This window comes from Sylvia atricapilla, chromosome 28 (genome assembly GCF_009819655.1).
Source record: "Sylvia atricapilla isolate bSylAtr1 chromosome 28, bSylAtr1.pri, whole genome shotgun sequence".
Taxonomy (NCBI): Eukaryota; Metazoa; Chordata; class Aves; order Passeriformes; family Sylviidae; genus Sylvia; species Sylvia atricapilla.
In genome coordinates, this window is record NC_089167.1 from 1155650 (window position 1) to 1176601 (window position 20952).

At 65.4% G+C, this 20952-nt stretch overlaps 1 protein-coding gene and 1 long non-coding RNA gene across 2 annotated transcripts; both read left to right on the forward strand.

Moving 5' to 3' along the window:
• The first annotated feature begins 119 nt into the window (after positions 1-119).
• Positions 120-1489, forward strand: LOC136372575 (uncharacterized). The gene is made up of 2 exons (XR_010745514.1): positions 120-250; positions 1118-1489. It is a non-coding gene; the product is annotated as an uncharacterized lncRNA (long non-coding RNA).
• A 2059-nt stretch (positions 1490-3548) lies between these two features.
• On the forward strand, positions 3549-20627 carry NPC1L1 (NPC1 like intracellular cholesterol transporter 1). The gene is given in 20 exon segments (XM_066337091.1): positions 3549-3643; positions 3645-3741; positions 5430-6946; positions 7820-7920; positions 8211-8383; positions 8767-8895; positions 9537-9719; positions 10434-10551; positions 11114-11241; positions 11720-11857; positions 12383-12472; positions 12911-13101; positions 13175-13306; positions 15460-15570; positions 15996-16051; positions 16610-16760; positions 17735-17966; positions 18669-18782; positions 19306-19468; positions 20452-20627. Coding segments are annotated over 20 exon segments (4095 nt in total).
• The last annotated feature ends 325 nt before the right edge of the window (positions 20628-20952 follow it).

A 20952-nucleotide genomic window follows, 5' to 3' on the forward strand; every position in this document is an offset into this window, starting at 1 on the left:
TGGGTTTATGGCGGTAATTGGTTTTTGGGGTTGTTTTGGGGTGGTTTTGGGGTAAATCAGGCCCCAGGTTGTGTTTTGGGGTGGTTTATGGGGTAATTTGGGGTCCAGGTTGTGTTTTGGGGTGGCTTTGGGGTGACATCCCCCCGCTGTTGTCCCCCCAGTGCCCCCCAGTCTCCGCGGCGTCGCCAACCCCAACCCCAAAAAGAGGAAAGTGCCCCGAGGGGCCGGGGCCAGGCGGGGGGGGAAAAAGGTGAGGACCCCAAAATTCCCCCTGAACCCCCAAATTCCCTGAATTCCCCCAAATCCCCAAATCCCAGAGCCCTCAAATTCCCATGATCCCCCCAAATTCCCCTGAAATTGCCCAAAATTCCCCCAAATCCCAGAAATTCCCCCCAAATCTCCCAAATCCTTCCCCAAAATCTCCCGAATCCATCCCAAATCCCAGAAATTCCCCCAAAATCCCTCCCAAAATCCTCCCAAATCCCTCCTAAAATCCTCCAAAATCCCTCCCAAATCTCCCCCAAATTCCCCCAAAATCCCAGAATTTCCCCCAAATTCCCCCAAACTCCCAGAATTTCCCCCAAATCTCCCAAATCCTTCCCAAAAATCTCCCGAATCCATCCCAAATCCCAGAAATTCCCCCAAAATCCCTCCCAAAATCCCAGAAATTCCCCCCAAATCTCCTAAATCCTTCCCAAAAATCTCCCGAATCCATCCCAAATCCCAGAAATTCCCCCAAAATCCCTCCCAAAATCCCAGAAATTCCCCCCAAATCTCCTAAATCCTTCCCAAAAATCTCCCAAATCCATCCCAGAAATTCCCCCAAAATCCCTCCCAAATCCCTCCCAAAATCCCAGAAAATCCCCAAATCCCTCCCACATCTCCCCAAAATCCTTCCCAAAATCCCAGAAATTCCCCCAAAATCCCTCCCCAAATCCCTCCAAATCCCTCCCAAATTCCCCAAAATCCCTCCCAATTTCCCCCAAATTCCCCAAAATCCCTCCCAAATTCCCCCCAAATCCCAAAATTCCCCCCAAATCCCAGAATTTCCCCCAAATTCCCCCAAATCCCAGAATTCCCCCAAATCCCAGCCCTGGATGTCCCGTTCCTGTTGCAGCCCCGTGGCTCCGGGAATCCGCTGCAGAGCTTCAGGTTCAGCCGTGGGGGGAAGAGAGCCTGACCCTGGGGACACCTGGGGACACCTGGGGACATCTGAGACACCTCCTGACCCACCTGGAGACATCTGGGACACCTCCGGGGACACCTGGGGACATCTGGAGACACCTAGGACATCTCCTGGGACACCTCTGGGGACATCTGGGACACTCCTTGAACTCCTGGGGGCACCTGGGACACCTTAGGGACACCACAGCCGCCCCCTGAGGTCACTGCTGTCACCCCCTGTGTCACCCTGGGGACACCCTGGGGACACCCTGGGGACCCTGTGTCCCCCCGGGGTGCTGGTGACAAATAAAGGTGCCAAGGAGCCGCTCTGGTGTCCCCTGATGTCCCTTTGTGTCCCCAGGCCGGGCTGGGGACAGGGCCAGGCCGGTGACAGGGACATCTTGGGGACAGGCCGGTGACGCAGGTGTGGGCAAAGGTGCCAGGGCGGGGTCCCTGTGACCTGTGTCCCCTTATCTGTCACTGTCCTCAATACCTGTCCCCTGTTATCTGTCCCCATTATCTGTCCCCTGTCCCCCCTTATCTCTCACTGTCTCCTGTTATCTGTCACTGTCCCCAATAGCTGTCCCCATTATCTGTCACTGTCCCCAATACCTGTCCCCTCTCATCGTCCCCAAAGCCACCAGGGCCATAAACGGTGGGTCAGGGACACCTGGGCGTGGTGGCACCGCCTTGGGGACACTGCGGGGACCCGGAGGGGGACACGGGTGGCACTGCCCTGCCTTGGGGACATTGGGGACATCAGGGGCAGGGGTGGTGGCATTGCCCACCCTGGTGACATTGGGGACGGGGGTGGTGGCACTGCCCACCCTGGTGACATGGGGGGTGACATCACGGTGACACTGGGGACAGGGGTGGTGGCACTTCCCGGCCGCCGATCGGGGACCAGGGCACTGAACCCGCCCGGGGACAGAGGGCAGCGGGTGGCACTGTCACATGGGGGTGGCATTGTCACCAGCAGGATAGCGCTGTCACATGGGGGTGGCACGGGGATGGCACTGCCACCGCCAGGATGGCACTGTCACACAAAGGATGGCACCGGGATGGCACTGGCACTGTCACACAGGATGGCACTGTCACTGTCACACAAAGGATGGCACCAGGATGGCACTGGCACTATCACACAAAGGATGGCACTGTCACTGTCACACAAAGGATGGCACCAGGATGATGTCACACAAAGGATGGCACTGTCACCGCCAGAATGGCACCATCACACACAGGATGGCACCAGGGTGGCACTGGCACTGTCACACAAAGGATGGCATTGTCACTGTCACATGGGGATGGCACCAGGATGATGTCACACAGGATGGCACCAGGGTGGCACTGTCACTATCACACAGGATGCCACTGTCACTGTCACACAGGATGGCACCAGGATGCCACTGTCACTGTTCACACAGGATGGCACCAGGATGCCACTGTCACTGTCACACAGGATGGCACCAGGGTGGCACTGGCACTATCACACAAAGGATGGCACTGTCACTGTCACGTGGGGATGGCACCAGGATGATGTCACACAAAGGATGGCACTGTCACCACCAGGATGGCACCATCAGACACAGGATGGCACCAGGGTGGCACTGTCACTGTCACACAGGGATGTCACGAGGATGGCACTGTCACTGTCACAGGGATGGCACTGTCACCCTTTGATGGCACAGGGATGGCACTGTCACACTGGGGTGGCACTGCGGTGACAGTGGCACCGCCGGGTCCTGCCCACGGCCTGGGGGACACCAGGGTGTCACCCCCGGGAGCTGGCACTGCCACAAGCGCCCGTGGGTGACGTCACGCTGCCACCACCCGCTGCCACCCTGAGCTCTCAAATCCCCGTTTTGTCCCCAAATTGGTGATGGCACTGTCCCCTACTGTCACCCGGTGCCACCTTGAGCTCTCAAATCCCCGTTTTGTCCCCAAATTGGTGATGGCACTGTCACCTGGTGCCACCCAGTACCACCCTGAGCTCCCAAAGTCCCGTTATTGTCCCCGGATGGGTGGTGGCACTGCCACCCAGTGTCACCCCGCGCTCCCAAAGTCCCGTTATTGTCCCCGGATGGGTGGTGGCACTGTCCCCCATGTCACCCTGAGCTCCCAAAGTCCCGTTAGTGTCCCCAGATGGGTGGTGGCACTGCCACCCAGTGTCACCCTGAGCTCCCAAAGTCCCGTTAGTGTCCCCAGATGGGTGGTGGCACTGTCCCCCAGTGTCACCCCGCGCTCCCAAAGTCCCGTTAGTGTCCCCGGATGGGTGGTGGCACTGTCCCCCGCCGCCAGCACTGTCCCCTCCCGGAAGCCGGCGCTGGCCCCGCCCCGATCGATCGATCCCCGCGGGTTAATTAGCGATCCCCGCGGGTTAATTAATGATTAATTACTGCCGGGCGCAGCCCCGCGCCGATTGGCCGCGGCGCCCTCAGACCAGCGGGACCCTCCCGGGGTGGCACCGCGGGGGCGGGGGGCGTTTAAAGGCGCGGGTGACACTTGGGGACAGTCGCCGTCGGCATGGCCGCGTCCCTGGCACTGCCCGGCGCCCTCCTGGCCGCGCTGCTGGCGCTGGTAGGGGACAGGCGACACCCGCGGGTGGCACTGGGAGGGACAGCGGGGCCGCGGGGGGCGGGCACGGGGAGTGGCACCGGGGGGGAGGAGGGGGGGTTGGGGACATTGGTGGCCATTGGGTGACATTTGGGACGTTTTGGGGGGGTGAGGGTGGCACAGCCCGGGGACAACGGGTGACATTCGGGGCTGAGGGTGGCACAGCCGGGGGACATTTGTGACATTCGGGGCTGAGGGTGGCACAGCCCGAGGGACATTTGTGACATTCGGGGCTGAGGGTGGCACAGCCCGAGGGACACTGGGTGACATCTGAGTGACATTTGTGACATTCGGGGCTGAGGGTGGCACAGCCGGGGGACATTTGTGACATTTGGGGGATGAGGGTGGCACAGCCAGGGGACACCGGTGCCCACTGGGTGACATCTGGGTGACATTTGTGTGGCATTGAGAGGTGACAGTGCTGGGGACACCTCCATGGTGCCCTTTGGGTGACACTGGGAGGTGACAGCTGCGTGACACCGCCGTGGTGCCCTTTGCTGACACTCAGGATGATGTGGAGGAGCGGGGAGTGGCCGAGCCGCTCCTTGTGGTGCCCTCGGGTGACACCCGGGTGACGTTTGGGGGACATTTGGGTGAAATTTTGTGTGACATCTTGAGTGACATTTTGGGTGACGTTTGGAGGGGCTGTGGTGGCCTTTGGGTGACGTTTGAGTGGCATTTGGGTGACAGTTTTGGTGATGAGTGATATTTGGGTGAATTTTGGGTGACAGTTTGGTGACATTTGGGTGACATTTGGAGGGGCTGAGGGTGGCAGAGCTGTGGGGACACTGCAGCACCCACCAGCTTCCCCTCGAGGTGCCACTGCCACCAACCCAGCCCTGTCCCTGTCCCTGTCCCTGTCCCTGTGCCTGTCCCCATCCACCCATGTCCCTGTCCCTGCTGTTCCCGTCCCATCTGTGTCCCATCTCTGTCCCATCCATGTCCCCACTGTCCCATCCGTGTCCCCACTGTCTCTTTCGTGTCCCCATCCCTGTCCCACCCACGTCCCTGCTGTCCCATCCCCATTCTTGCTGTTCCTGTCCCCATGCCTGTCCCTGTCCCACCCGTGTCCCTGCTGTCCCCGCTGTCCCACCCGTGTCCCCATCTCTGTCCCACCCGTGTCCCTGCTGTCCCATCCACATCCCCGCTGTCCCTTTCATGTCCCTGTCCCTGTCCCACCCATGTCCCCGCTGTCTGCATTGTCCCACCCGTGTGCCCGCTGTCCCATCCACGTCCCCACTGTCACTTTCGTGTCCCTGTCCCTGTCCCTAACCCTGTCCCACCCGTGTCCCCGCTGTCCCCATCTCTGTCCCCCCCGTGTCCCCGCTGTCCCACCCGTGTCCCCCCCGTGTCCCCGCTCTCCCCATCTCTGTCCCCCCGTGTCCCTGCTGTCCCACCCGTGTCCCCGCTGTCCCCATCCCTGTCCCCCCGTGTCCCCGCTGTCCCACCCGTGTCTCTGCTGTCCCCATCTCTGTCCCCCCCGTGTCCCCATCCCTGTCCCCCCCGTGTCCCCACTGTCCCCCCCGTGTCCCCCCCGTGTCCCCGCTGTCCCCATCCCTGTCCCCCCTGTGTCCCCGCTGTCCCCATCTCTGTCCCCCCCCGTGTCCCCACTGTCCCCCCGTGTCCCCCCCGTGTCCCCGCTGTCCCCGCAGGCCTCTCCCTCGCTGACCCCCATTCACCAGGCCGGTGTCTGCGCCTTCTACGGCCAGTGCGGCCCCAACCCGGAGGTGAACGTGTCCCTGGCGCCGTCCCCGGTGCCGTGCCTCAACAACTCTGCGGCCCCGCTGGCCTCGGGGCTGGTGCTGTCGCTGCTGCGCACCGTGTGCCCGGAGCTGGTGCGCGGTGACGATGACACGCGCGTGTGCTGCAACTACGAACAGCTGCGGGCGCTGCAGGTCAGCGTGGCGCTCTCGGGGACGGTGCTGGCGCGCTGTCCCTCGTGCGCCCGCAACTTCGCCAACCTGCACTGCCGCAACATCTGCAGCCCGGACCAGAGCCTCTTCACCGATGTCACCCGTGTCACCGCGTCCAGCACCAAGCCCGGCAAGCAGGCCGTGTTGGAGTACCGGGTGTTTTACCGGCGCCGTTACGCCGAGGCCGCGTTCTCGTCGTGTCGGAACGTGCAGCTGCCGGCCACGGGCGGCCTGGCCATCGCCACCATGTGCGGCCGCTACGGCGGCGAGCTGTGCACGGCACAGCGCTGGCTGGACTTCCAGGGTGACAAAAACAACGGGCTGGCGCCGCTGCAGATCCAGTTCCTCCTGCTGGAGGATACCGACCCCGAGCCCGAGCAGGGCGTGATCCCGCTGGACGCTCCGGTGTGGGGTTGTGACCAAGCTCCCAGCGATGACCAAGAGCCGTGTTCGTGCCAGGATTGTGCCCAGGCTTGTCCCCCCGTGGTGCCGCCTTCGGAGGAGCCGCCGCCGTTCCGCCTGGGCCGGGCCGACGGAGTGCTGGTCATCTGCGTGCTGCTCTTCGCCTGCTTGGCCTTGACCTTCCTGCTGGCCTTGTGGTGCCGCAGAGGGGCCAAGGAACCGGCGGCCAAACCGGCCGGGCGCGGGTGCTCGCAGCGAGCCGGCCACGCCTGGCACAGCGCCTTGGAGAGGGCATTCCGCTGTTGGGGCACCACGGTGGCCTCACACCCCGTGCCCGTGCTGCTGGTGGCCGTGGCGGTGGCCGGAGGGCTGTCGGCAGGGCTGGTCACCATCCAGCTGACCACGGACCCCGTGGAGCTGTGGTCGGCCCCCGAAAGCCGCGCCAGGCAGGAGAAGGAGTTCCACGACCGACATTTCGGGCCTTTCATGCGCACCAACCAGGTGATCGTGACCGCTCCCGGCCGCCCGAGCCGCGCCTACGACTCCGTGGTGTTGGGGGCCAAGAATTTCAGCGGGGTGTTGAGCCTGGACGTGCTGAAGGCGCTGCTGGAGCTGCAGGACGCGCTGGCGGCCACCACGGCGTGGGCGCCGGAGGCGGGCAGGAACGTCACCCTGCAGGACGTGTGCTACGCCCCGCTGAACCCCACGGAGCCCGGCGTGGGCGACTGCGCCGTGTCCAGCGTCACGCAGTACTTCCAGAACAACCGCAGCCACCTGGAGCTGCGCGCCTGGCAGCAGAACGGGCAGAGCTCGGGCACCGTGGACTGGAGGGACCACCTCATCTACTGCGTCAAGTGGGTGCACGGGGAAAGGGGGCACGGGGTCGTGGGGGTCACGGTGGTGGGGCTGGGGTGGTGCCCGTGGGGTTGTGTCCGTGATTTGGGGACAAATTGTGGGGCTGAGGTGACATCTGTGGGCTGCTGTGTATGGTGTGGTGTCCGTGGGGTGTCCAGCTGTGGGGCTGGGGTGGTGCCCATGGGGTTGTGTCCATGATTTGGGGACCAGTTGTGGGGCTGAGGTGACATCTGTGGGGTTGTGTCTGTGATTTGGGGACCAGTTGTGGGGCTGAGGTGACATCTATGGGGTTGTGTCCATGATTTGGCGACCAGTTGTGGGGCTGGGTGACATCTGTGGGGTGCTGGATGTGGCACAGTGCCCGTGGGGTGCCCAGTTGTGGGATTAGGGTGACATCTGTGGGGTTGTGTCTATGATTTGAGGACAAATTCTGGGGCTGAGGTGACATCTGTGGGGTTGTGTCTGTGATTTGGGGACCAGTTGTGGGGCTGAGGTGACACCTGTGGGGTTGTGTCCATGATTTGGGGACCAGTTTTGGCGCTGGGGTGACATCTGTGGGGCGCTGGCCGTGGCACGGTGCCCGTGGGGGTTTACCCGTGGGGCTGAGGGGTCTCTATGGGGTGCCGCGGTGTCACCCCTAATGTCCCCCAGGACGCCCAGGTGCCTGCGGGGTGCCAGGCTGTGTCACTGGGGTGTCACCCGCGTGTGTCCCCATCACTGTGGGGTGCCGGGCCGTGTCCCCGGGGTGCCACCCCCGTGTCCCTGGTGCCGGGCCGTGTCCCCGGGGTGCCACCCGCGTGTCCCTGGTGCCGGGCCGTGTCCCCGGGGTGCCACCCGCGTGTCCCCCGCTGACGGCCCGGCCGTGTCCCCAGCTCCCCGCTCTCCTTCAAGGACATCACGGCGCTGGAGCTGAGCTGCATGGCCGCGTACGGCGGGCCTGTCTTCCCCTACGTGGCGCTGGGCGGCTACCGCGGTACGAGTGTCCCTGAGGTGTCCCTGAGGTGTCCCCGAGGTGTCCCCAAGGTGTCCCCGAGGTGTCCCTCTGGTATCCCCGAGGTGTCCTCACGGTGTCCTCCGTGGTGTCCTCACGGTGTCCCCGAGGTGTCCCTGTGGTGTCCCCGTGGTGTCCTGGAGGTGTCTTCACAGTGTCCCCGTGCTGTCCCCGCGCTGTCCCCACTCTGTCCCTGTGCCCTGATGTGTGTCCCCGCGGTGTCCCTGTGCCCTGACGCATGTCCCCGCGCTGTCCCCGCGCTGTCCCCGCAGACTCGGAGTACACGGAGGCCGAGGCGCTCATTGTCACCTACTCTCTGAACAACTTCCCGCGGGGGGACCCGCGCCTGGAGTGGGCGCTGAGCTGGGAGCGGAGCTTCCTGCGCGTGGTGCGCGACTTCCAGCGACAGCACGGCCACAACCTCAGTGTCACCTTCATGGCCGAGGTGCGCCCTGTGCCCGCGGGTCACCTCGGGGTCACCTCGGGGTCACCTCGGGGTCACCGTGTCACTGGGGCCGTACAGGTTTCAGTGAACTCCGTGTCCCCTCCATGCCCCTTGTGTCACCATGTCCTCTCCATGTCCCTGTGTCACCGTGTCCCTTCCACGATCCCGGTGTCACCCGTGTCCCTGTGTCCCCTCCATGTCCCCGTGTCCCCTTCACATCCCTGTGACCCGGTGTCACCCGTGTCCCTGTTCCCTCGCCATGTCCCCGTGTCCCCAATGCCCGCCGTGTCCCGGTGCCCGCCGTGTCCCCAGTGCCCCTCGTCCCCCCGATGTCCCCGGTGTGGCCGGTGTCCCCCCAGCCGTGACTGTCGCTGTCCCCTCAGCGCTCTCTGGAGGACGAGATCAACCGCACGAGCGCCGAGGACATTCCGGTGATGGCCACCAGCTACCTGCTGGTGTTCGCCTACATCGCGCTGGCCCTGGGCGAGTACACGGCCTGGAGACGGGTCCTGGTGAGCCCGGGGGATCCCGGGGGTCCCGGGGTTCGGTTTGGGGGGCTCTTGGGCGGTTCAGGGGGTCCCGGTGAGCTCCCGGGGGGCTCACTTTGGGGGGGACCCCAGGGGTTCGGGGGGTCCCGGTTTGGTGTCCCTGACCCCGGGGGTGTCCCAGTGGAGTTGAAGGTGACACTGGCCCTGGGTGTCCCGGTTTGGGGGTCCCGGTTTGGGGGGGTCCTTGTTTGGGGGTGCTGATTCGGGGCTGTCCCAGGTGGAGCCGAAGGTGACACTGGCCCTGGGGGTCGGTTTTGCGGTTCCCGGGCTGTTTGGGGGTCCCGGTTTGGGGGTGTTGATTCGAGGGTGTCCCAGGTGGAGCCGAAGGTGACGCTGGCCCTGGGTGTCCCGGTTTGGGGGTCCCGGTTTGGGGGTCCCGGTTTGGGGGTGCTGATTCGGGGCTGTCCCAGGTGGAGCCGAAGGTGACACTGGCCCTGGGGGTCCCGGTTCAGGGGGTCCCGGTTTGGGGGTCCCGATGAGCCCCGGGGTGTTGATTCGGGGGTGTCCCAGGTGGAGTCGAAGGTGACACTGGCCCTGGGGGTCCCGGTTTGGGGGTCCCGGTTTGGCGGTGCTGATTTGGGGGTGCTGATTCGGGGCTGTCCCAGGTGGAGTCGAAGGTGACGCTGGCGCTGGGGGGCATCGCCGTGGTCCTGGGCGCCGTGCTGGCCGCCATGGGGCTGCTGGCGCTGCTGGGGCTGCCCTCGTCCCTCATCATCCTCGAGGTCGTGCCCTTCCTCGTGCTGGCCGTGGGCGCCGACAACATCTTCATCTTCGTGCAGGAGCTGCAGGTGGGCCCGGGGGGCTCGGGGGGGCTCGGGGGTTTTGGGGGGCTCCGGGGGACACAGGGGGTGTCCTGGGGCAGGGGGGCACCTGTGGGTCACGAGGGTCCCCATGGGACAGGATGATCTGGGGGACATTTTGGGGACACAAGGATCCCTCATGGGGTACAGGGGCTTGGGGACACCTTGGGGACATTTTAGGGGTGGGTGGGTGCCCTCGGATGGGCGGGGGGTGCTCGTGGGGGGGTCCCTCGGATCTGCGGGTGTCCTCCAAGTCTGGGGGTGGGTCTGGGTGTCCCCTCGATCCGGGGGTGCCTCTGGGTGTCCCCCGGCTCCGGGGGTGGGTCTGGATGTCCCCCAGGTGTCCCCACGATCCGGGGGTGGGTCTGGGTGTCCCCTGGGTGTCCCCCGAGTGTCCCCTCGATCCGGGGGTGTCCCCTCGATCCGGGGGTGTCCCCTGGGTGTCCCCTGAGTGTCCCCTTGATCCGGGGGTGGGTCTGGGTGTCCCCTGGGTGTCCCCCGGGTGTCCCCTGAGTGTCCCCTCGATCCGGGGGTGTCCCCTGGGTGTGCCCCGGGTGTCCCCTGGGTGTCCCCTGGGTGTCCCCCGGGTGTCCCCTGAGTGTCCCCTCGATCCGGGGGTTGGTCTGGGTGTCCCCCGGGTGTCCCCCGGGTGTCCCCCGGGTGTCCCCGGGGCTCTGTGCCCCGCTGACGGCCCCGGGGCAGCAGCAGTCGCAGCGGGCGCCGGGCGAGACGCGGGAGCAGCAGTTGGGCCGGGTGCTGGCGCAGGTGGCCCCGAGCATGCTGCTGTGCAGCCTGTCCGAGAGCGTCTGCTTCCTGCTGGGTGCGTGCACACCGGCCACCGGGGGACGGGGGAACGGGGACACGGGACACCGGGACATCGGTGGACACTGGGACACCGGGGGGGACCGGGATACCGGGGGGAACGGGGACACCGCAGGGAACGGGGGGAACGGGGACACTGGGGACACTGGGACATCGGGGAGAATGGGGGACACCGGGACACTGGGGACACCGCGGACACCGGGGGGAATGGGGACACTGGGGACAGGAGGGGACCCGGGGGATTGGGGGACACTGGCGACACCGGGGGGGGGGAAACGGGGACACCAGGGGACACCGAGGGGATCGGGGGGAACGGGGGAAATTGGGGGACGCCGGGAACAGGAGGGGACCGGGGGGACCGAGGGGACTGGAGGGAACGGGGGGACAGGGACATGGAGGGGACGGGAGGCACATGGGGATGGCGGTGGCACGGGGACACGAGGGACACGGAGGGACAGGCTGGGGGGGTTGGTGTGGCATGGCGGAGCTGGCACCCTGGTGACCCGAGGGGTGGCAGAGGGTGCCCAGGGGTGACCCGGGGGTGACCCGGTGCCCCGCAGGTGCCCTGTCGTCCATGCCCGCCGTGCGCACCTTTGCCCTGACGGCCGCGCTGGCCATCGCGCTCGATTTCCTCTTCCAAATGTCCGGCTTTGTGGCCCTGGTGGCGCTCGACAGCCGGCGACAGGAGGTGACACCGCGGGGACAGGGGGTGGCGGCAGGGGGTGGGCGTGGGGGTCCCCAGGGTGGCCAAGAGGGTCCCCAGGGGGGGCACAGGGTGGGCATGGGGACCCCAGGGTGAGTGTGGGGACTCCAGGGTGGGCACAGGGTGGGCACAGGGTGGCCATGAGGATCCCCAGGGTGCTCATGGGGACCCCAAGGTGGGCACAAGATGAGTGTGGGGACCCCAGGGTGGCTGAGAGGGTCCCCAGGGTGGGCACAAGGTGGCTGTGGAGACCCCAGGGTGGGTGTGGGGACCCCAAGGTGGGCACAAGGTGGGCATGAGGATCCCCAGGGGGCTTATGGGGACCCCAGGGTGGGTGTGGGGGTCCCCAGGCTGTGCCCGGGGTGGGCAGGGGACACCCATGGGAACACGAGGGTGGGCAGGGGACACCAGTGGGACACGGGGGTCCCCCAGAGACGCGGTGCCAGCCCCCCGTGTCCCCCAGGCCGGGCGCTATGACCTCTGCTGCTGCTGCAAGTCGGGCAAGGGCGGCCCGGCCGGGGAGGGGGCGCGGCTGCTGCGGCCCCTCCTGGAGCGATATTACACCCCCGTGCTGCTGCACCCCGCCGTGCGGCCCGCCGTGGTGAGCGGGACACGGGGACATTGGGGACATGGGGGACACGGGGACATTGGGGACACGAGGGACACGGGGGGCATTGGGGGAATTGGGGGACACGGGGACATTGGGGACATGGGGGACACGGGGACATTGGGGGCATTGGGGGCATTGGGGGGCACGGGGGGCACTGGGGGAATTGGGGGCATTGGAGGGCACTGGGGACACGGGGGGGCAGTGGGGACAGTGGGGGCATGAGGGGACATCAGGGGCACAGGGGGACATTGGGGGACATGGGAACATGGGGGGAATTGGGGGGCATTGAAGGACACGGGGGGCACTGGGGACATTGGGGGCACCGAGGGGCACTGGGGGACATTGAGGGCACTGGGGGCAGTGCGGGGGTCCCGGGGGGCTGTGGGTGGGTTTGAGGGTCCCGGGGGGCTGTGGGTGGGTTTGGGGGTCCCGGGGGTGTTTGGGGGGTCCCGGGTGGTGTTTGGGGGTCCCGGGGGGCTGTGGGGGTTTGGGGTCCCTGACGGAGCCCCCCGGCAGGTGCTGCTGTTCCTGTTCCTGTCCTGTGCCGGGCTGTTCCTGCTGTTCCAGGTGTCCGTGGGGCTGGACCAGGAGCTGGCCCTGCCCGAGGTGGGGACACACCTGGGGACAGGGGGACACCCAGGGGACAGGGGGACACAGGGGACAGGGACACACAGGGGGACAGGAGGACACCCAGGGGACATCTGGGGGGGTCGGACCCTGTGGGGACGCTTGGGGACACACAGGTCCCACACGCGGGGGGTGACACGGGGACAGGTGTGGCACAGCCCTGTATGGGGACACACGGGGATGACATGGCCCTATATGGGGTCACATGGCGGGTGTGACACAGCCCTGTATGGGGACACACGGGGATGCTGTGACCCCTCTGGGACCCATTTGTGACCCCTTTGGGACCCCTCTGTCACCACTTTGAGACCCCCTTGGGACCCTTTTGAGACCCCTCTGGGACCTTTTTGGGATCCCTCTGTGACCCCTCTGGTCCCCTGTGGGGGTGTCCCCCGTGTGACACGCGCCTGTCCCCAGGACTCGTACCTGCTCCAGTACTTCTCGGCGCTGAACCAGTACCTGGCCGTGGGTGTCCCCACCTACTTTGTCACCACGGGCGGGTACAACTTCTCCAGCACCAACGGCACCAACGCCATCTGCTCCAGCTCGGGCTGCGACGCCGACTCGCTGACCCAGACCATCCAGCTGGCCACGCGCTTCCCCAACGTGTGAGTGACCCCTCGGGGGACCCTGGGTGGCTCGGTGGCCCGGCTCCTGTCACCCCCCGTGTCCCCTCCCCAGGTCGTACCTGGCCATCCCGGCCACCTCGTGGGTGGACGATTTCCTGGACTGGCTGAACCCCATGGGCCGCTGCTGCCGCATCCACCAGTTCGGGGCCAACGCGGGCCAGTTCTGCCCCTCCACCAGCAGTGAGTGACGGGAGAGGGGCTCTGGGGTGGGCACTGGGCAACTGGGGGTCATTGGGTGGCCATTGAGTGGCCACCGTGGGGGTCATTGGATGGTCATTGAGTGGCCACCGTGGGGGTCATTAAGTGGTCATTGGGTGCCCACCATGGGGGTCATTGGGTGGTCACCATGGGGTCATTGGGTGGTCACCATGGGGGTCATTGGGTGGCCATTGAGTGGCCACAATGGTGGTCATTGGGTGGTCATTGGGTGCCCACCATGGTGGCAGTTGGGTGCCCACCGTGGTGGTCATTGGGTGGTCATTGTGTGGCCATTGGGTGCCCACCATGGTGGCTGTTGGGTGGTCATTGGGTGGCCATTGGGTGGCCGTTGCGTGCCCACCGTGGTGGCCATTGTGTGGCTGTTGGGTGGCCATTGGGTGGTCATTGGGTGGACATTGGGTGGTCATTGGGTGGCCATTGGGCGCCCACCATGACGGTCATTCTGTACCCAATGTGATGACCATTGGGTGCCCATTGAATGGGAAGTGCCAGAGGTGCCCAGTGTCCTCACTGAGCCCATGTGGGTGACACTGACCCCGTGTGGGTGACACTGACCCTGTGTGGGTGACACTGACCCTGTGTGGGTGACACTGACCCCGTGTGTGTGACACTGACCCCGTGTGGGTGACACTGACCCCGTGTGGGTGACACTGACCACATGTGGGTGACAATGACCCCGTGTGGGTGACACTGATCCCGTGTGGGTGACACTGACCCCGTGTGGGTGACACTGATCCCTTGTGGGTGACACTGAGCCCATGTGTGTGACACTGACCCTGCATGGGTGACACTGACCCCGTGTGGGTGACACTGACCACATGTGGGTGACAATGACCCCGTGTGGGTGACACTGACCCCGTGTGGGTGACACTGATCCCGTGTGGGTGACACTGAGCCCATGTGTGTGACACTGACCCTGCATGGGTGACACTGACCCCGTGTGGGTGACACTGACCCCGTGTGTGTGACACTGAGCCCGTGGGGGTGAGACTGACCCCGTGTGGGTGACACTGACCCTGTGTGGGTGACACTGACCCTGCATGGGTGACACTGAGCCCGTGTGGGTGACAATGACCCCGTGTGAGTGACACTGACCCCGCGTGGGTGACACTGACCCCGTGTGGGTGACACTGACCCTGCATGGGTGACACTGAGCCCGTGTGGGTGACACTGACCCCATGAGGGTGACACTGAGCCCATGTGGGTGACACTGACCCCGTGTGTGTGACACTGACCCCATGTGGGTGACACTGACCCCGTGTGGGTGACACTGAGCCCGTGTGGGTGACACTGAGCCTGCATGGGTGACACTGACCCCATGTGTGTGACAGTGACCCCGTGTGGGTGACACTGACCCTGCATGGGTGACACTGACCCCCTGTGGGTGACACTGACCCTGCATGGGTGACACTGACCCCATGTGGGTGACACTGACCCCGCGTGGGTGACACTGACCCCGTGTGGGTGACACTGAGCCTGCATGGGTGACACTGAGCCCGTGTGTGTGACACTGACCCTGCATGGGTGACACTGACCCCGTGTGGGTGACACTGACCCCGTGTGGGTGACACTGACCCCGTGTGGGTGACACTGAGCCTGCATGGGTGACACTGAGCCCGTGTGTGTGACACTGACCCTGCATGGGTGACACTGAGCCCATGTGGGTGACACTGACCCTGCATGGGTGACACTGACCCCGTGTGGGTGACACTGACCCCGTGTGGGTGACACTGACCCTGCATGGGTGACAGTGACCCCATGTGGGTGACACTGACCCTGCATGGGTGACACTGACCCCGTGTGTGTGACACTGACCCCGTGTGGGTGACACTGTGCCTGCGTGGGTGACACTGACCCCATGTGTGTGACACTGACCCCGTGTGGGTGACACTGAACCCGTGTGGGTGACACTGACCCTGCATGGGTGACACTGACCCCATGTGGGTGACACTGAGCCTGTCTGGGTGACAGTGACCCTGCATGGGTGACACTGACCCTGCATGGGTGACACTGACCCCATGTGTGTGACAGTGACCCCGTGTGGGTGACACTGAGCCGCCCCGCGGTGGTGGCAGTGCCCGGTGCCCACGCTGACCCCTGACCCCCAGGTGCCCTGAGCTGCCTGCTGGGGCAGTGTCTGAAGCGGGTGCGGCGCCCCACGCCTCAGGAGTTCCAGCGCTTCCTGCCCTGGTTCCTGCACGACCGGCCCAACCTGCAGTGCCCCAAGGGGTCAGTGGCACCAGGGGGACACCGGGGTGGCACTGCAGTGCCAGTGGGGATGGCACCGGGGTGGCACTGGGGATGGCACCATGGTGGTACTCGGGTGGCACTGTGGTAACACTGGGGTGGCACCGGGGTGGCACCGGGGATGGCAATGGGATGGCACTGTGGTGACGCTGGGGTGGCACTGAGGTGACACTGGGGATGGCACTGGGATGGCACTTGGATGGCACGGGGGTGGTACTGGGGTGACACTGGGGTGGCACTGGGGATGGCACCGGGTGGCACTGAGGGTGGCACCATGGTGACACTAGGGTGGCACTGGGGTGGCACTGAGGGTGGCACTGCAGTGGCAAATGCCACCTAAGGGGACACAGAGCTGGGGGGCACTGTGTCCTCCATGTCCCGTGACCTCTGACCCCGTGTCCCCACAGTGGCCTGGGTGCCTACGACACCGCGGTGAGCATGGACGCCAACGGCACCATCCTGGGTGAGTGTGACACGGGGGTGACACGGGGACAGGGCTGGGGGTGACACGGGGACAGGGGGTGACACGGGGACAGGGCTGGGGTGACCGCTGTGGTGGCCACTACCCCAGAGTGGCCGCTGACCCCATGATGGCCGATGTCCCTTGGGGTGACCATTGTCCCATGGGAGTGACCACTGCCCCGAGTGCCTACTGCCCCCCGGAGTGACCACTCCCCTCTGAGTGCCCATTGCCCCCCGGAGTGACCACTGTCCCTGAGTGCCCACTGCCCCCCAGAGTAACCACTCCCCTCTGAGTGACCACTGCCACCCAAGTGCCCACTGCCCTGAGTGACCATTGCCCCCTGAGTGCCCACTCCCCCCCGAGTGACCATCCCCCCCCGAATGACCACTGCCCCCCGAGTGACCACTGCCCCGAGTGACCACTCCTCCGAGTGCCCCCTGCCCCTGAGTGACCACTCCACCATGAGTGCCCCCTGCCCCCGTGCCCTCTCGGTGCCCCCGTGCCCTCTCGGTGCCCCCGTGACCTCTCGGTGCCCCCGTGCCCTCTCGGTGCCCGCAGCCTCGCGGTTCATGGCGTACCAGCGGCCGCTCCGCACGTCCCAGGATTTCACGGCCGCCCTTCGCGCCGCCCGCGCCCTGGCCGAGCGCGTCACCAGCACCCTGCGCCGCGTCCCCGGCACCGACCCCTCCTTCCGCGTCTTCCCCTACGCGTGAGTGGCACCGCGGCACCCCGGGGACCCTCTGGGGGCCCGTCCTGGGGTGCCCCTGTGCAGTGTTGGGGGTCAGGAGTCGGTGCCCCAGTCAGGTTAGGGGGTCACAGTTGGGGGTTCCCAGTTATGAGTGCAGGGTGCCCAATGCCTGTTTTATGGTGCCCAATGCCCATTTTAGGGTGCCCAGTGCCCATTTTTAGGGTGCCCAGTGCCCATTTTAGGGTTACCCAATGCCCATTTTTAGGGTGCCCAATGCCCATTTTTAGGGTGCCCAGTGCCCATATCGGTGTCCTCAGTGCCCATATCGGTGTCCCCAGTGCCCATATTTAGGCGTGCCCAAAGCCCATATCGGGGTGCCCAGTTGCTATTTCAGGTGCCCAATGCCCATTTTTAGGGTTCCCAATGCCCATTTTAGGTTACTCAATGCCCATTTTGGAGTGCCCATTGCCCATTTTGGGGTGCCCTATGCCCATATCGGTGTCCTCAGTGCCCATATCGGGGTGCCCTATGCCCATTTTAGGTTACTCAATGCCTATTTCGAGATGCCCAGTGCCCATTTTAGGTTACTCAGTGCCCATTTTGGGGTGCCCATTGCCCATTTTGGGGTGCCCTATGCCCATATCGGTGTCCCCAGTGCCCATATTTAGGCGTGCCCAATGCCCATTTTGGGGTGCTCAGTTGCTGTTTCGGGTGCCCTATGCCTATTTTAGGCTGCTCAATGGCCATTTAGGGGTACTCGGTGCCCATTTTGGGGTACTCGGTTCCCATTTCGGGGTGCCCGGTGCCCATTTTGGGGTACTCGGTGCCCATTTTGGGGTACTCGGTTCCCATTTCGGGGTGCCCGGTGCCCATTTTGGGGTACTCGGTGCCCATTTTGGGGTACTCGGTGCCCCATTTCGGGGTGCCCAGTGCCCATTTTGGGGTACTCGGTGCCCATTCCGGGGTGCCCAGTGCCCACCTCAGCGTCCCCGCAGGGCCACGTACGTGTACTACGAGCAGTACCTGTCGGTGGTGTACGAGGGGCTGGTGACACTGGCGCTGTGCCTGGTGCCCACCTTCGCCGTGTCCTTCCTGCTGCTGGGCATGGACGGCCGCTCCAGCCTGGCCACGGTGCTGACCATCGCCATGGGGCTGCTGGACACCGCCGGCTGCATGGCGCTCTGGGGTGTCCCCTACAACGCCGTGGCGCTCATCAACCTGGTGGCGGTGCGGGGATAGAGGGGACATGGGGACACGGGGACACAGGGACAGTGGGGACAGCTCCCCTGGCCACGGTGCTGCCGGCTGCATGGCGCTCTGGGGCACTCATCAACCTGGTGGCGGTGTGGGGATAGAGGGGACACGGGGACATGGGGACACGGGGACAGTGGGGACATGGGGACACGGGGACAGTGGGGACAGTGGGGACACGGGGACAGTGGGGACAGTGGGGACATGGGGATAGCAGGGACATGGGGACATGGAGATAATGGGGACAGCGGGGACATGGAGACAGCAGGGACAACGGAGACAGTGGGGACACGGGGATAGAGAGGACGGTGGGGACACGGGGATAGTGGGGACATTGGGGACAGCGGGGACAGTGGGGACCTGAGATGGCACTGGGATGTGGGGCGGTGCGGGGACACAGGAGACACAGGGTGGGATGGGGATGTGAGGAATGGCACAGGGACATGGGGTGGTGGCACAGGGACATGGGGTGGCATGGGTACATGGGGTGGCACAGGGACATGGGGCATGGGAGGTGGCACAGGGGCATAGGGGACACAAGGGGTGACTCTGGGGCACAGGGCTGACTCTGGGGACACAAAGGGTGGCTTTGAGGGCACAGGGGGTGGCCCTGGGGACACAAAGGGTGGCCCTGGCACACAGGGGTGGCTCTGAGGTGACAGCCCGGTGTCCCCACAGGCCGTGGGCATCTCGGTGGAGTTCGTGTCCCACATCACGTGCGCCTTCGCCCGCAGCCGCCAGCCCACGCGGGTGGCCCGGGCCGCCGAGGCCACTGTCACCATGGGCAGCAAGGTGGGCACGGGGACACCGCGGGAGCCTGCCGGGACTGGGGGTGACACCAGGGACCCCAAACCCTCCTGGGGTCAGGGTGTGACACCAGGGACCCCAAACCCTACTGGGACTGGGGAGGTGACACTGTGGGACCCCAAACCCTCCTGGGGCTGCAGGGTGTGACATCAGGGACCCCAAACCCTCCTGGGACTGGGGGGTGACATCACGGACCCCAAACCCTCCTGGGGCTGCAGGGTGACACCAAGGGACCCAAACCCTGCCGGGAGGGGGGTGACACCACGGCATTCCCTCCTGGGGTCAGGGGGTGACACCACAGGGACCCCAAACCTTCCTGGGGCTGCAGGGTGACACCGCGGGACCCTGAACCCTGCTGGGACTGGGGGTGACATCACGGACCCCAAACCCTCCTGGGACTGGGGGGGTGACACTAAAGGACCCCAAACCCTCCGGGGGCCGGGAGGTGACAGCGCGGGCCGCCCTCCGTTGCCGGGGGTGTCACCGCGGGTGGCCGCTGTCCCCGCAGGTGGTGGCGGGGGTGGCCATGACCAACCTGCCGGGAGTGGTGGTGCTGGCGTTCGCCAAGGCGCGGCTCATCCAGATCTTCTTCTTCCGCCTCAACCTCATCGTCACCCTGGTGGGGCTGGCACACGGGCTGGTCTTCCTGCCCGTGCTGCTCAGCTACATCGGTACGGGCTGCCACCCCTGGGGACAGCGCGACAGGGCCGGGTCACCTCCTGGGGACAGGGTGACAGGGGCTGGCACCTCCTGGGGACAGGGTGACAGGGGCTGGGGTCACCCCCTGGGGACAGCGTGACAGGGGCTGGGGTCACTGCAGGGACAGGTCACCTCCTGGGGACAGGGTGACAGGGACAGGTCACCTCCTGGGGACAGTGTGACAGGGGCTGGTCACCTCCTGGGGACAGTGTGACAGGGGCTGGGTCATCTCCTAGGGACAGTGTGACAGGGGCTGGGGTCACCTCCTGGGGACAGTGTGACAGGGGTTGGGGGTCACCTCCTGGGGACAGCGTGACAGGGCCGGGTCACCTCCTGGGGACAGTGTCACATGGGCTGGGGTCACCCCCTGGGGACAGCGTGACAGGAGCTGGGGTCACTGCAGGTACAGGTCACCTCCTGGGGACAGGGTGACAGGGGCCGGGTCACCTCCTGGGGACAGTGTGACAGGGGCTGGGTCACCTCCTGGGGACAGGGTGACAGGGGCCGGGTCACCTCCTGGGGACAGGGTGACATGGGCTGGGGTCACTGCAGGGACAGGTCACCTCCTGGGGACAGGGTGACATGGGGCTGGGTCACCTCCTGGGGACAGTGTGACATGGGCTGGGGTCACCTCCTGGGGACAGGGTGACAGGGGCGGGTCACCTCCTGGGGACAGTGTGACATGGTCCGGGTCTCCTCCTGGGGACAGTGGGACATGGGCTGGAGTCACCCCCTGGGGACAGTGTGACATGGGGGTCACTGCAGGGACAAGGACAGTGTGACACCAGCATCACTGGTCACCCCCAGGGACAAGGACAGACCGTCACCTCCCCTATTGTCCCCCCGCCGTGTCCCCAGCCCCGGTGACAGGGACAGGCTGGCACCATGCCCATTGTCCCCCTGTGTCACCCCTGGGGACAGGGACAGGCTGGCACCACCCTCATTGTCCCCACAGGTCCCAGGCCGCGGGTGCCACCAGGGGAGGACACGCCGAGGGACACGCAGGGGACAGGGCTGGGCGTGGTCAACCCCTACTTCCAGGACACGGACACGGCCAAGGACAAGGCCAAGGCCAAGGCCAAGGACAAGGACAAGGACAAGGACAAGGCCAAGGCGTCCAGGAAGGGCTGAGCCCCCCTGCCCCCCACCCCCCTGTGCCCCTCCCCCGTTTTTATTTAAACTGGTTTTGTCACAGCCTGGACTGGTTGGACTGGGATGGGCCAGTGTCACTCACAGCGGTTGGGGACACTGTGGGGACAGCACACGGGGCATGAGGATGTGGAGGACACAGGGACACTGTGGGCACAGGGACACTGGGGACAGGGACATTGGGGACACAAGGACACTGTGGGGACAGGGACACTGTGGGGACACAGGGACACTGTGGGGACAGGGACACTGGGGACAGGGACACTGCGGGGACACAAGGACACTGCGGGGACAGGGCCATGTGGGG